The following is a 16,564-nucleotide window of genomic DNA, read 5'->3' as shown; positions in this document are numbered from 1 at the left end:
TGCACTGCCACCCCCCTGGCACATGCAGGTGCTGGCAGAGAGGAAATTTACATACCCATTTGGAGCTCAGCAGAATGTGAAAAGGGAAACCCTGCTCTCCTGCTTACACACCCACTGGAGCTGCTCCCAGAGCACGGGTTGGCTTTGATCTACTCATGATATGAGCAACAGTGAAACTTTCTTTCTCTTTGACACAGTTGAGATAGACGATAACTTTCCAAAAGGAAAAAGGTAAGGAAAAACAAAAAGAAAACATTATACAGTAAGTACTGAATAAAAGAATGAATTTCAAATATATATATTTTAAATCTCAGTAAAAGAACCGAGCATTTGGCTAAGCTCTAAATGTCCTCTTCTTCATATAATCACACTAGGCACATGCAGGATGGCAGGCTCATAGCCTCCCTCCGTCCAGCTGATGTTCAGCATTCCTGCTCTCCTGCCCCCAGAGGGGCCAGACTGCCTAAATATCTAGCCCTTTTCAAGGAGCACTAAATGCCAAACTTAAACAAAAACTGATTCTGTTTCAAAACTCCAAGATTCCAGGGCCTTCTCTCTCATTCCATTCTACTCTCAGATTTGCAGAGCAGAATGAATGAATGAATGAATGAATGAATGAATAACCTTTTCCAGATTCAAGTTACCATCCACCTATCTCTGTCCTGTGTGCTGATTCATTCAAGACCCATCTCTTCCCTTCTCCTCACATCTCCTCTCTACCCTCCTCCACCCCAAACACCAACATCTACAGGCATGCCTATACCATTTTCTGAACATAATGTGGGCTTACAATAACTGTTATAGGTGGCACACGGTGAGAATTATCAACTTATGTAGGAGTTGGGTCATTCCATCATAGTAGCCATTTGGAATGAAACAGTTTCCCATCATACATGAGATTTGTATTGAAATCCTTCCTAGATAAAGGGGGCTGCTGGCTTTTATCAAGAGTAGTCCTTTCCACAAAAATGTGAGCATCCCATGCTCTTTGGAACATTTGTGGCAAGCAAACTGTGCACCAAGGTTGAAAAGAATAACAGGAGTTAGAAAAATGACACATGAACCTTTATGCAGATTTAAAACAACATTAAAGGGATTCTTTGTGTGGGGAAAAAACTCAGGATTTTTAGCATAAGATTTTAGCACATCATACATTAAAAGGTTGAAGTGCTATCTTTTTATTCTCTCTCTGAAGGTCATTTTATTGAAATCTGTTATTATCTATGGTTCTAAGAGGTTTTTTTTTTTGGTTAACTTTTAAAAACAAGTTCTAACTAGTTTCTACTCTAGTATTTAGAGATGTAACTTATTAACTTAATATCTTATAATTTGGGCTGAATTCATATTTATGTGTTAAACCAACGTTCAAAAATATTTTGTTTTTATGTAGTCTCTTCCAGCTAAAAGCATGCATGATTATAGAGGTAGCATAATTTGGGAATAATGGCCCATTTCATGCCATGATTTAAAAGAAATAAGTTATTCAAGTAATTCTCATTCCCTTGTAACCCTTATACCTCCTCTTTTCTTTATCTCCTAGGACTTTTAGAAAACTCTGATCTATAGCTTTTGAGGCCTTGCTATCTTTCAGGCATTGTTTTCGGTGCTTACGTACAGTATTTCTCTCTCACAATAACCCAGTGAGATAGTTATTATTATGCCCAACTTTCAGAAGGGACAATGAAGCTTGAGAAGATTAAATACTTTATCCAAGATTACAGCAAATCTTGTGATTCAAATTCAGACCTAACCCCCAAATTCTTTATTCTTAGCCAGGACACACTATAATGCATTTATTTTATTTTACTAATTTTATTTCTCTATTGCTGCATGACAAATCAATATCATTTGCTTAAAACAACAAGAAGCATGCATTTTTCCCTTGAATCTGCAATTTGGGCAGGGTTTGGTGGGGAAGGCTAGTCTGTGCTCCATCCAGCCTCAGTCAGCTGGCACAGCTCAAGGTGGGTGGAGGGGTGGAGACCCACTTCCAAGACAGCCCATTCTTCTCGCTGGCAAGGCGGTGCTGGCTGTTCACTTCTCTCACAGGGGTCTCTCCATGAGGTGGCTGGGTTTTAAAAAACAGGAGTTTCAAAAGGCAGAAAGTGAAGTGGCCAATTTCATGGGCCCAGAAACTGGTGCTGTGCCATTTCCTCCACATTCTATTGGCGAAAAACAGGTGGAGAGCCCAGATTCAAGGAGAGAGGTCATAGATTCCACCTCTCAATGGGAGGTGTGCCAAAAAATCTGGGGGCCATGTTAGAAAACTGCCACATCTTATAAGATTTCCAGTTCAGCAGTGATTTCATTAAATTGTGAAATTCCTATTTTATGTATGTTCTCATCTCGGGTAACTTTGCAGATAAATACCTCCAAATGGTAGCTTCTCAGAGGTGGGAAGGTCTGGATCTTTTTTTACTTTTCCTACATATTCTCCTTACTGTCACCGCAGTCACTTCTCTATATAGATTATTTATTTAGGCTTCTGAATAGAGACTGTGGGCTTAAAAGGGAACTTATTTTCATGTCTTCTTTTCAGCATTCTCAACCGATTTTCTTTAACATTTGATATCTTTGGTTAACTTTATCACTTTTTATCACAGTGACCTCGGTAGTTTCTGAATTCTATTTTAATTAGAGAATTTTCTAGAATATTGTCAACTGAGCGTGATCTTCTGCTGAAGCTACACTCTTTGCTTAGCAACTAATTAGCATGCAGGTTCTACCATACGCAAGTAGATTTTCAGCCTATTTAGCAGTTTCAACACATTTTTCCTCTTTTAGAAAGCGATGATTCTACCAGTTCTGTCATTTGGGCAAGAAAATTTCTCACCAGTTATTTCCTGGGAAAATTTTTCTTATTTCACTCTGGCTTGTCCTGTCTGCTTTGGCCGAATGAAACAAAAGCCTTCTCCTTCTTTGTTGCTTACATTTCCCCCATTCATTCCCCTACCCTACACAGTGTTTGCATTTGCAAATACACTGCACAAACAAGGACATACACCATTCCTCACCCACAGCAGACATGACTAATCAACCACTGCTCTCTTTCCCACTGAGCCTGGACGTGGCCCCACAGCATTTGCGGCTGCAAAACATCTTAGCTGCTACTGATCAAGCAATGAGACTTACTTGACTTCCAGAATAAATACTATTCAGTCTCTCTCTGGAACATCTCACCTTCAACTAGGACAATCAAGTCTTTCTAATATCTCAAATAATGTTCTGAATTCCTTATTTATTTATTTATTTTTTGGTGAGGAAGATTAGCCCCGAGCTAACACCTGTTGCCAATCCTCCTCTTTTTGCTGAGGAAGATCGGCCCTGGGCTAACATCTGTGCCCATCTTTCTCTACTTTATATGTGGGACGCCTGCCACAGCATAGCCTGATAAGCAGTATGTAGGTCTGCACCCGGGATCTGAACCTGCAAACCCCAGCCGCCCAAGTGGAGCACATGAACTTAACCACTATGCCACCGGGCCAGCCCCATGAATTCCTTATTTTTATTGACTAACGCTTCCTGCTGTCCAGCCCCCGCATCTATTCTCTGAGATACCTGGAGCCACACTTGGTGCCACCTGTAGTGCAGGCTACTCCCAGTCCCTGGGTCCAAGAGTGACCTCAGCCAGGAAACATTTCATATTCATTCTGTCCCAACTCTCTGGGACTCAGGGTCAAATCACTCAAGCAGCAGTTCTGGCCCTGGCCTTGGTTCTAGTCCTGAAAGCAGCTTTGAACCTTGTCCCAGGACCTCGGTCCCACCTTAAGACTAGTGGCTGGGATCCTGCCTTGGTTTTGCCAGATGCTTCCTGCTACCCTCTGCCCTCCTCTCTAGTCCCCATCTCAGGATGGGGATCTTGTGCTGAAACCCACATTTCACCTTCATGCTTTGCACCTGCATAAACTCCTCCTATTATTATCTGAGTAAACTCCTGAGTTATCCTTCGGACACTCAAGGAAATTAAACAAATTGCAGCGTATGCTTTGCTCACTTGCTGGGTAGCCTTTTATATCAGACTCTCTGGCACCAAATGCTTCCTCTTCAAAAACTGAGCCCTTCTCTCGGATCTGGACTTATTCTTATCACCTACCGCTGGACCAGTTCCCCATCAGCCTCTCCACTCCAGTCGAGAGGTCTATTTCTCAGATTTGATACATCTTGATCTTTTTCCTTTTAACTAAATTTGACCAGTTCATGCCTGACTGGGATACCAGATATGACAGTTTGATTCCAATTATTCTAACTGGCCTTTGCACATAAAGTCCCTCTCACAACCACAGTCTTTGTATTTTGGTAGTTCTATTTGTTCTGCCTCTCAGATGGACAAGTCTAAAGAATAAAGACAGCAGTATGTATCTCTCACTTCCTTTGTAACTCTCCACACCAACCAGTTCAGAGTTTGGCTCTATACAATGCGTATCTAATAAACATTGCGGCTGACGCTTAGAATAAAATTTGAAGGAAATATATTCAGTGGCAAGAATCTCTCTGAATGACACTGTATATAATGGATCAGATTAAGCAGTAGGAAGGACACCCTTTCAATTTTGTGGTTTCATTTCTGAGTTAGAGTCTGTCATCACTGTTGGAATAAGAGATCTGACATCTGGGCTCTGCTCTTCGTTTTGAGTATACCCATGTCAAAGGCTTTGAAATATTTTGGATTGAAAATGAGATTTCAAGGAAGTATTTCATTAGAAGTGGGTATTGTTCCCTTTGAATTGCATCCAAAGCCGCAGGTTTTTATCCTTTTATTAACTTTCTATTACATAACACCTTTTTCTAATTATACGTTAGCCAACATACTTGAGTTTGCAGAATGAATCCTGTTTGATTTCAACAAAAAATATGCTGGAAGCTAAAGCTCTGAAGAAGTGACACAAAGGTTATCTTTAAGTGACTACTACCACATTTTCTTCTAGAGTGTACAATCAATCTATAAGTACCTGTGTATACTTCTGAGCCACCTACTACAAGTTTTACATTTATTTAAATCATATGACCATTAAGAGAAAAACTTATGAGAGTTTTTTGAGTTGAAAAGAACTTTAAGCTTATCTTATTAAACCCAGTTACTTTGTAGATAAGTTCCCATTACTCTGTAGGAACTGCATTATTTGCGATTTTAAAAGGTGTTTGCGAGTTTGTACTTTATTTTTTTCAGTTGCCTATTGCTGCATACCAACCTACCCCCCAAACTTAGTGTTTTCAAACAACTTATTGTTTCTAGAGAGATGAAGTGACTTTTCCCAAGGCTGTGCTATGCACTTACCCTATAAAAGTATTCCCAAACTGATAGTTGATACAGTTTCTGCTGTTATACATAAGGTGTGTCACCCCTTACAGCTCACTGTCTTCTCTTTTTTCTATTAAGATATTTGGCTGTGATATAATTTGGGCTATGTCAAAGTACATATCTAATGTAAATGATCCTGAGTAATTAAAAGATTCCACTGTTTACAAATGTTGAAACTGAAATAAGTAAATATCCACGTTAGGGGAGAAGCTCTTCTTCCCCTAACTGGAGGTTTCTTCTGGAGTGTAAGACTCCTGGACTCTCTCTACCTCACTTGCCCTTCCCAGAACTCTGTGTGTGTGTGTGTGTGTGTGTGTGTGTGTGTGTGTGTGTGTGTGTGTGTGTAAGGGGTGACTTATTTGATTAGAAAATCAGGGAAGAATAAACCAGGCAAGCTCGGCCCACCTGCTTACTCCTTCCCCTGGGAACTGACTTGTCCATAGGGAGTGTGGGTTATGTTCGTTCTTCCAGGCTTGATGTTTTATGGGGCAGATCCTCTGGAGGCCCCTCACTGCCAGTCTGTGGATGGAAGAATGTCTAATTCTGGTGTTAGGTATTAGGAAGCACAAAAGCAATCTCCATTATCATCTTTATCAGTAAAAATGGTGATATTTTGGTCTCCTATCCGCAGATTCTTCCGTCTTCTTAGTTCAGAATTTAGATGAGTGCTATTTACAAAGTCACTGTCAACCCTCAACTCACCATTATCATCATCATAACAACAACTATTATTATTAACACTTGTTAAGCATGGTGCCAAGCTACTAGTTTACTCACTTTTCACGCATTATCTCATTTAATCTAATTATAACAAAGGTAAAGTAACTACACAAGATAACTGGGAGTTTTATTGCTTACGAAGTCAGCCACCATTAATTCCTCCCCTCCCTGCATGCACGTGCCTCTCCTCACATCAAGAGGTGGGGTCTATTTGTCCTCCCTTTGAATCTAGGCTAGCCTTATGACTTGCACAGACAGAATGCAGCAAAAGTGACATTCTGGGACTCCCAGCCCAAGTCTTAAGGGGCCCAGCAGCTGTCGTTTCCTTTCTCTGGGGAAGGCAATCTCCTATAACGAATCCTGGGCTAGACTCCTGAACGATAATAGTAAAGCTAGAGAGAGTGAGCCCTGATGGAGGAGCCAGAGGTATGAGTGAAGCCTTCTTGACAGCCCAGCCCCACCCAGGCTGAGCTGAATGCAGTCAAGTGAGTGGCTGCAGCCAACGCCTTATGGAACAGAAGAACCACCCTTCTTCTGCAGGCCAAGCACTGCCCAAATTCCCAGGCACAGAATTGTGAGAAATGACAAATCGTTGTTTTAAGTCACTATGTTTTGGGGTGGGTTGATATACAGCAATAGACAACTGAAACAGAAATAAAATACAAACTTGCAGACACTCTTTAAAATGGCAAATGGTGTCATTGCTGTGGTGTAACAAAAATTTTAAAAGCTCTGTAGATGATTTATTAAACCGTAAAGTCATGATCTATTCGTATATGGTGTACCTATATGGTCCAAGCCATGCTTTCTTTTAAATGTCAATCTAAATGAGCCACCTTCAAAGGACAAATGGTAATATTACTTCAAGACATCAGCTCCACTCTACTCAAAGAGATAAAAGCTCTTCACTGAAAAGGATAATCTCTTTCTACTCCTTGCAGAGATCTCATCATTGCTTTGCCTCATATTAGATTATTGGGTAGCATAGTTTTTACACCCTGGCTCTATTTGTTCCTTTGGGGAGCCCCCTCAACCTCTCCCTCTGAGCCCCCAAACTAGCTTACTCCTCCTTAGTGTCTCTTTAATGCTCTGCTCATATTTCAGCACAGTGCTCATCACATATATCATATTATGTATGTAAACTCCACGAGGGCAGAGACCTGCCTGTTTTGTTACTCTAAGCACCAGAATAGCACTCCTTATGGAACAGGTGCTTCATAAATATTTACTGGCTGAACAAGTGAACGAGTCAATGTGCCAGCCTCCCCCTGGGCTAGGTACCTTTTCCTGGTGTTGAGTATCCACTACCACTTCCTTTTTTTCTCTCCCTTGTGGTGTAGGGGCTGGAAGCCTGGAAGTTCCTAGTCCTACTTGTTGCCAGGGTCCAAATGCAACTCCAGTTCTGCCAGAGGGACGTACCTGCGTGACATCTGGCGGGCCAAGGGAACCAGGGAAGCTCTTGGGCCACCAGATGTGGTGGCTGACACACGATTTCGCAGATGTGTGTTCGCAGAAGCTGGCCGGCTACCCAGTACCCGGGCTGTGATACTAGCAGCGGCTTCTATAGTTTCCTGCCCTCCAGGTGACAGCTTTGGCAATGTCACTGAAATGCCTAGTGGTGTCCCTTTCACTCCTCTGATGCTTACAACAATTTCTGGGAGCACCTAGTTCTCTGAAGTATCTGGAGTGGTTTTGTGAGGAAGATCAGCCCTGAGCTAACATCTGCCAATCCTCCTCTTTTTTTTGCTGAGGAAGACTGGCCCTGGGCTAATATCTATGCCCATTTTCCTCTACTTTATATGGGACGCCGCCACAGCATGGCTTGCCAAGCAGTGCATCGGTGCACTCCCGGGATCCAAACCGGCGAACCCTGGGCTGCTGCACCGGAGCGCACACACTTACCCGCTTGCGCCACGGGGCCGGCCCCTGGAGTGGTTTTTATTTGACTACTGAGTTCTAACTGATGTGCCTCTATAGACTGCACTCCTTGAGGTTGGAAATGTCTTATTTATCTTTGCATACTCATACCTACACATGTCTGGATCACAATGGCAACTCATCATAATAAAGATGAGAATAATAGCAAATATTTACTTAATGTTTACTATGTGCCCAGCACAGTTCTAAGTGCTTTACATCTATTAGCTTATTTAATCTCCTCAATAACCCTGTGAGGCAGGTGCTATTATTGTTCTCTTTTACAGATTAGGAAACCGAGAACAAAGAAGATAAGCAACTTGCTCCAGAAATCATAGCTTTAAATGGTAGACTGAGGATTTGAACCTAGACAGACTGGCTCTCAAGTCTGTACTTATATCTAACACTCTCTCCTGCCTGAATAATGTTTGCTGAAGGACTTGAGGATACAAACACTAAAATTTTAGAACTCATTTATTATAAATGTCCTATGTGCATTTATCATAAAATAGTTCAGGATATTATTTTAAGACCCTTAGCTTTTAAATATGTTTCTAGGGTATCAAAACAGCTGTGAGTGTATATACATACACACACATATATATTTTTTCTCTGCTTAATTGTATTTTTTCTGATTACTCATAAAAACAATGAAAAAATAAGGAGGCTTGGAAATAACTAGCATTGCAGGGAAGGTAAGAAGAACCAAAGTGAAGAATATTCATAGGTTTTACACGAATTTCTTGCTATACGTCTTTCTGCCTCTTGCCTGGGAGCACACAGCCACTGGTTGCAATAACTGTAGGGCAAATATTTCTCTCAACTGTGGCTTTTGCCAAAATGGAGAACAAGCTTTCCAAGACCCCAAAGACATGGAGAAAAGAGTCAAGGAAAATGCAAAGTCAAAAATCTAAGTGGGAATAGACTGAGCATCTGATCATTAATACTGTGAACCAAAGTGCACAACTCTCCCGGATGACCAGTGCATAAATCTGGAGAGTGGAAAATGTATAATAATAGGTGTTAGAGTATCTTTTTCTCCACTCCAAGATGTCTCTTGACACACAGAGGGAGATCCAACAGTACAGGAGCCCTGAACATGCCATCACTTGCTCCTCAGGGGAGGAGAAGTGTCTTCATCTGATGGATGCATTTGGAAGGAAAATCGGAGCACCAAGAGCCCGACTCCTTTCTCTCTTGTAAGTAAACCTGTCATTCTTCTCTGCTCCTCCATGTCTGAAATTTTAAAGGGTCAACTCTGTCCACTGGTGGAGTGGAGGGCAGGTCTGAGCCCTGTGCATTGATAGTGACTGGGAGGATAAGTTTGTGCAGTTCTGAGGTTCAGTATTGCGAAACCCACTTTCCCAGAGTTAAAAGCCACATACCCCAAAAAAGGTCCATGGCCCTTACCTGCAATTCCCAAATCCCCAAAGTGTTGAAAACAAAATTTTCCCCCAATTCATCTGGCAGCAAAACCTGAAGTGATCTGAGTCGTTAGTGGCAAAACCTGACCTAAACGGACATGAAGCTACTTACAGTCCTTATTACTACACTTTGAGCTTCGTGTCTGATAAGAGTAGCCAGTAGCCACATAATATGCCTATTTAATCACTTACAACAAGATAACATTGAAAATTCAGATTCTTAGTCATACTAGCGACATTTCAAAAGCTCAACAGCCATATGTTCCTGGTGATACCACATAAGACAACACAGATCAAGACCCTCCAACACTGCAGTCAGTTCTACTGCACAACACTGACAGAGTCATGTTTCCTTACAGACATATTCATATTTGATTATGTGATATTATCCCACACCCCACATAATCAACAGCATGTTTACCATTTCCCCCCTAAATCTTACCAAACTTGGAAGTCCAAAATCACATCTGGCCCGGAGGATCATAGATAAGGGAGTATGGGCCTGTATCGGCTTTCGTCAGTAATAAAGGCGATATCGTGGTCTTCCTTCTGCTTTATACTTTACCTGCTATGGACTGAATGTGTCCCCTCAAATTCATATGTTGAAGCCCTAACCCCAAATGTGATGGTACTTTGGGGTGAGGCCCTTGGGAGGTAATTAAGTGTAGATGAGGTCATGAGGCTGGGCCCCCATGAGTGGATTAGTGTTCTCATAAGAGGAAGAGACACAGAGTTCTCTCTCTCTCTACCATGGGAGGACATGGCCTTCTTCCCTGTGACCATGGAGGCAGAGGTTGGGGTGATGCAGCTACAAGCCACAGGGCCCCAAGGATTGCCAGGAGCCATCTGAAGCTAGGGAGAGGCTAGGATTCTTCCCCACAGCCTTCAGTGAGAGCATGGCTCTGCTAACACCTTGATTTAGGACTTCTAGCCTCTAGAATCATGAGACTACAAATTTCTCTTGTTTAAAGCCCATTTTGTGGTAATTTGTTATGGCAATATTAGAAACTAAGACAGAGTTTGGTGCTGAGAAGTGGGGTGCTGCTAAAAATGTGGAAACAGTTTTGGAACTGGGTAATGTATAGAGGCTGGAAGAGTTTTGAGATGCATGCTAGAAAAAGCCAAGATTGCCCTGAAGTGACTATTAAAGGCAATTCCTGTGAAGGCTCAGAAACAAAAGAGGAGAGGGGCCAGCCCGGTGGCGCAGCAGTTGCAGTTAAGTGCGCGCTCTCTGCTGTGGCTGCTCAGGGTTCAGATCCTGGGCGCACACCGACGCACCGTTTGTCAGGCCATGCTGTGGCAGCATCCCATATAAAATAGAGGAAGATGGGCATGGATGTTAGCCCAGGGCTAACATCTTCCTCAGCAAAAAAAACAGAAGAGGAGGATTGGCATCAGATGATAGCTCAGGGCTGATCTTCCTCACCAAAAAAAAAAAAAAAAAAGAGGAGAGCTGTAGAGAAAGCTTCCTTCTTCTTAGAGAATATATAAATAATCATGAATAAAATATGGATGGTAAAGGCCATTCTGGTGAGTCTCAGGCAGAAATGAGGAACATGTTATTGGACAATGGAGAAAAGGTGATTGTTATCATAAAGTCACAAAGAACTTGGCTGAACTGTGTTCTAGTGTTTTACGGAAGGTAGAACTTGCAAGCAAAGAAACTGAGTATTACCTCAGGAGATTTCTAAGAAAATGCTGCAGGAGAGACCTGGTTCTTCCTGACTGCTTGTAGGAAAACGTAAAAGGAGAGAGATGAATTGAGGAAGGAACTGTTAAGTAAAAAGGAGCCAGAACTTGAAGATTTGGAAAAATTCTCAGCCTATCTATTTTGCAAAAAGTAAGAAAGCTTGTTCTGAAGAGAACACTAAGAGTCTGGTTGAACAACCATTTCATAAGGAAACTAGCATGGGTGTGAAACCATGGAGCACCTCGGCAGAAACACAGCCACTTTGAAACGAAGGAAGGCTGTCAGACTTATTAGATTCTACAGGACTGGACCACAGAGCTACTTGGCTGTGAACATGTGCTATTCAAGACAAAGGAAGAATGACCCCAAAGGAGATTCAGAGATCCTCAGTGCTGCCTCCTTTCAAAGGCTGAGGGGGGCATCGCCTGGGTTTCAACAGGGCAGATGGCCTCTGCCCAAAGCCTTGGGGACAGGGCCTTCTGGAGCCTTGGTGGGCAACTCCCTCTCTGCAGAGCTACAGAGGCAGGACTGCTGCCCCAGTGGGTCCAGACGGCAGAGCATCAAACCAACGGGGATTATTCTGGAGCCTTAAGATCTAAGGGAATTTGCCTTGCTAGGTTTGGGACTTGTTGGGGACCTTTCATCCCTTTCTTCCTTCCAATTTCTCCCTTTTGGAACAAGAAAGTCTATCCTATGCCTGTCCCACCACTGTATTTTAGAAGCACGTCTCTTATCTGCTTTCACAGGTTCACAGCTGGAGAAGAATTTTGCCTCAGGATAAAATCCATTTGGAGTCTCACCTCCATCTGATTTAGATATTTAGACGAGACTGAGCTTTAGACTTTAGAGTTGATGCTGGAACAACTCAAGACTTTAGGGGCCGTTGGGATGGCATGAATGTATTTTGCATGTGAGAAGGACATGAAATTTGTGGGGCCAGAGGCAGAATGTTATGGACTAAATGCTTGTATACCCCCTAAATTCATCTGTTGAAGCCCTAACCTCCAATGTGATGGTATTTAGTGTGGGGCCTTTGGGAGGTAATAAGGTTTAGATGAGGTCAAGAGGGTGGGGCTGCATAATGGGATTAGTGTCCTTATAAGAAAGGGAAGAGAGACCAGAGCCTTCTCTCAGAAGATGGCCATCTGAAAACCAAGAGAGCACTTACCAGGAACCAAATCTGCCTGCACCTTCATCTTAGACTTTCCAGCCTCCAGACCTGTGAAAAATAAATGTCTGTTGTTTAAGCCACTCAGTCTGTGGTATTTGTTAGAGCAGCCCAAGATGACTAAGACATTACCTTACTCTAAATAGGTTAAGAATTGAGGCAGGAAAGAGAAATATTACTTATTAGGCCCCCTTGAATTTCAATAAAAGGCAGAGAATTGTGGAGGCTCCTCTCCTCTGCATATTCATGGGCAATTCAGTCCAATCACAGTGGAGGATTTTATATGTGTTTTAGAATCATCATTCTAAGGAGGTATAAGTGCCGTTCTGGCAGAGAGACAGTGGCTAAATGACTAGAAGACTTCCAAGGATTAATAAAGATGCCACAGATGGAATTGCTATGTTGGGTGGGAGGTGGGACTAGATGAAGTCTGAGGCCTATCCATGTTAGAGAATCTGTGACAACACTGTTGCCTCCCCCTCACTGGTTCTTCCCCAGTGTCTTTCATGTGGTGGGGACTGGTCAGAAGCAGACACGCTTTGGGACAGGAACATGTCCATTAGAGTTCAGAACATTCTGAAATTTCTTTGAATGCCCCTAAGGCTACCTCTCAGTGGGGGTGAAGTGGGTTGGGGCAGCCATGTTCCCTTCCTGCTCCTCAGCTTCGTCTGGCTCAGGCTTCAAGAGTAAGGACAGCACTCGTCCACTATATTCTGCTTATTTTCTTGTCCATACAGGGGTAACATATTTCACAGAAATCTGCCATGAACCTAGCCTGAGCCAAAAATACTAAGATGTTTTGAGGGCCCTGCAGGCTCCACCTTTCGTCATTCTGCTATATAAGTTCAGGCAAGTAGCTTAACCTCATACAGCCTCAATCTTCTCATCTGTAAAACAGAACCCTCTCTGGTCCACCATCCTCACTGGGTTTGAGGACGCAAATCAAAATTAAAATATTGAATGAGCTACTACATGGGAAAGTAATTTTTCCATTTTAAAGACATGTATTATCTTTATTACCAATGGGGTAATTCCATATAGCCTTGCAAAGCAATACCTATTAAAACAATAATCTACGGGAGACCCTTGCTAGACTCTTAAAAGTATTGCTATGAGTTCAACACAAAGCAGCTTTTATTTAGAGCATAAATTGGATTTCCGCTTGTAAAGGAAAGCATGACACAATGTTCTTTATCTTAATTTGACAGTAGAGAGGCTCTTGAGTATTGGCCAAGAATCTAATATTGGATCGTACCAAAACACAACCATTTGCTTCCTGAATTGCATCCATAAAGATCTCTTGGTAAAATGCTGCCTCTGACAGAGTATTTACCAAGACTGCAACGCTGAATTCATGTTCAGGTCCTAAAAAAATACCCATCTCCGTCTTTTCTATTCAACATACTCTCAGCTTTCCAATCTGGATAAAATTTGAGATCCTGCCCCTGTTGCAACTTCTCAGGTAAGCTTCACATTTCTGGTCTTGTAAGATCAATGTGCAAGCTGCTCAGCTCAAATAGTGGCCAGAAGGCATGATTGGCAACTCCCTCCTTCACTGGTTCTTCTTTCCTAAGATTAATACATGCTAAAGCTTTTATTTCAAGAAACTAGAGAATGTGAAAAATCACCTGTACAGGCTTTAAAAAATGACATTAATCTTGAATTTCAATATTAAGCTGACTCAATTTAAATTCATTTTCATTGATTTTTATCCTAGAAATTACAAGTTTAAAGAAAAAATTAACTGATGATACTAACAGAATTTTCACTGTATTTTAGAAGCAAACTATTTAAAGAAAAACATAATCATTTAGCTGGTTTTACATCAGATTAAACACTTCTCATGAGATTTTAAGCTCGGGAGAAATGAAATTTTCAAGACTAAACATTTTCTAACACAATTCTCTCAAACATTTTAAAAATGTTTATCCAGATTTAATTAAAAATCCTGGAAGACATATGTGAGATAAAAGGATTTTTAGAGTGTACTGTAACTTCCTAAAAGCCTCCTTAATTATTAAATTCTGTGACAGTGACTTGTAAACTGAGAGACAGTCCTGCCCTCCCTCAACAGTACAAAGTCCTTGTAATACTAATTACTGTGGGTCACCAGAGTCCTTCCCCAATCCCTTTGCCATAATGTGAGCTTCACCTGAAATTTCTGCTAGTGCTTTTTTTAAAACATTTTTTTAGAAAGTTATTTTGGTTGGTCCTCTCTGAATGCTTTTTACAAGAACCAGAGCCTTGGGTTTTCAAATGACTGCGTGTCAACTTTCTTTTTTCCTTTTACTTTTTTTGTCAGACCCCAGGATTGTCAGAGCGCAGAAAAAGTTAGTCTCAGATCTCGTACGTCTATTTCAGTATCCTATAAGCTCGTCTTACAGTCGAACATTTATTTTTCTAGAAAAGAGCAATTCCTGCAGTTTCATCCAGCTCAAGCCAAATGCATCCTACTTTTTCTTCACTTACTGGGAATGAAAGTTAACATTCAGGACTGAGAATTGAAAGCCAGTGATGAGCAAAGAATTAACCATCGGGCGCTCAGTCGCTGTGATTTGTGAATTCAATAAATCAACAAGTTTTTCAGTTAGCGCCTACCAGGTGCCCAGCCTTAAGCAGGAAAACGACTGAGAAGGCCAGGCTCTAGACCCGGGACCCAACTCTGGAGATGAGCTCATCCTGAGGTCTCCACTGGGAAACCAGCGCCCGGCTGAGCGCCAGCCTATCCCGGGACCCCACAGCGCGTTTCCCCTCGACTACCGCGGGCCTTCGGTTCACAAGTGTCTCCCCGGCCGTCCAAGGCAAAGGGTACCCACCATCGCACCCGCGAGTCTCAGGCAACTCCATGCCCACTTTGCCTCTGCCAGAACAAGTAGCAAAAGAGGGAGCCCCCATTCAGGAACATGCCGCAGAACCCAGAGCGAGAGGAACTACTCTTTGCATCTGCGATAACCTTGGAAAAGAAACCGCTAAAAGAAACGGAAACTGGGTGGTGGTGGTGGCGGCAGGTTGGAGCTTCCAGAAGCGTCTGCTAATGCCTTGCACATGTCTTGGCTCGACCCGGCGGAATAACCCAGGGGGCGAGAATGAGTGTCCGAGGGGAAGTCAGCCCGTAGAGGGGGATGAGAGATGGGAGAATAAAAGTGATTCAAATTAAATTCCCACGCGCTCAGGGCAGCCGGCTTTAGCTGGAGGAAGGGAGCGCGGGGAACGCACGGCGCACCCGGCTGTGCTGCGGACACTGTCTCCGGCTCCCGCCGCACAGACGGGCAGGACAGACGGACAAAGCCGAGCGAGGGACTTACCTTCAGGGTTGGCGCTGATGAAGACCCGCACGCTGCGGCCGGCGGGCACGAGGTGAGAAGGCAGGGCGGTGAGGTTCCCGGAGAACGCCGCCCGCCGGAGCGCAGAGTCCCGGGGACAGGGCAGCTTGGTGCCCGCACCGGCCGGCCACATCGCTCTCTGGGAGGAATAGGCGCCGCCGTCTTCTGCTCCTCGGGTTCCTGCCCGCGGCTCCGCGGAACAGCTAGGTCGATCCCCGCAGGCGGCGCGGCTCAGAGCCGCTCCGAGCCCGAGGCGCCACCGGCGAGCTCCGTGGCGCACACCACGGGCCGGCAGGGAGCGGCCATACGGACGCTTGGGCCCCTGTCGCCGCCGCCTGTCCCTCTGGGCGTCTACCTTTACTCGCTGCCGGAGCTCAGCGCAGCAGCGGGCGGGAGCAGGAGGTCAGCGTGGCGACGGCTACGCGCGCGGCGCCCCTTTGCGCCGGGAAGCGCCCGCACCGGGCGCAGAGCCCGCGGCCATCTCCCCGCCCGCGCCTGCCGCGGGAGGAGGGGGCCGCCAAGGCGGCGGGGACTGAGCGGGCGAAGAGAGCAGACCAAACTTTATCTACGAAAGGCGTCCCCAGTTTACCGGAACCTGCCTCCAGCGGGGCGCAAGAATTACCCGCGGCTTAAAGGGTGGCGGGGGCTGGGGCCTCGGGCTGCCCAGGGGCCTCCCGGGCTTCTCTGAGGATGAGCTTGAGGGCTCGTGGCTGCCTCGGTGGAGGACAAGAAAGAAATTAGCCCGAGATTCCTGCTACTCCTCCAACTCTCCCAAAGGTCAAACAAGCCCTGAGCATTTTCGGGAATGCACGCGCGTCAGCGTCGGCGCGTCTTTGCTTAAGTGCCAGGAATCCGGCCTCAAAGTTAGACGCACGCACAGAGCCCGGACCTCGAGGATCTGAAGCATCAAAGCTCGGGACTGTTTCGGGCGTCCTGGAAGGAGTGTCACCGTCGCCCTGTCTCTCGTGGCGCAGGTGGGCGCGTCCTGCCGCTCCGCTCCCTCCTCAAGCGCAGCAGAGCGGG

At 44.2% G+C, this 16,564-nt stretch overlaps 1 protein-coding gene across 2 annotated transcripts in view; it reads right to left on the bottom strand.

Moving 5' to 3' along the window:
- NWD2 (NACHT and WD repeat domain containing 2) overlaps positions 1-15,937 on the bottom strand; it is a 175,609-nt gene extending 159,672 nt beyond the window's left edge. The window contains exons 1-2 of one of the 2 annotated variants that reach the window (XM_058546865.1): positions 15,524-15,937; positions 12,219-12,269 (exon numbers count right to left, since the gene is read on the bottom strand). In XM_058546865.1, coding sequence (XP_058402848.1) covers positions 12,219-12,269; positions 15,524-15,674 — 202 coding nt within the window. In that variant the 5' untranslated portion in view covers positions 15,675-15,937. The remainder of the gene's footprint in view (positions 1-12,218; positions 12,270-15,523) is intronic. The other variant, XM_058546864.1, reaches the window with a different exon arrangement.
- Positions 15,938-16,564: the final 627 nt, after the last annotated feature.

The sequence above is a fragment of the Diceros bicornis genome, chromosome 8 (assembly GCF_020826845.1).
Source record: "Diceros bicornis minor isolate mBicDic1 chromosome 8, mDicBic1.mat.cur, whole genome shotgun sequence".
Taxonomy (NCBI): domain Eukaryota; kingdom Metazoa; phylum Chordata; class Mammalia; order Perissodactyla; family Rhinocerotidae; genus Diceros; species Diceros bicornis.
This window is presented reverse-complemented; position numbering and strand designations above follow the sequence as displayed.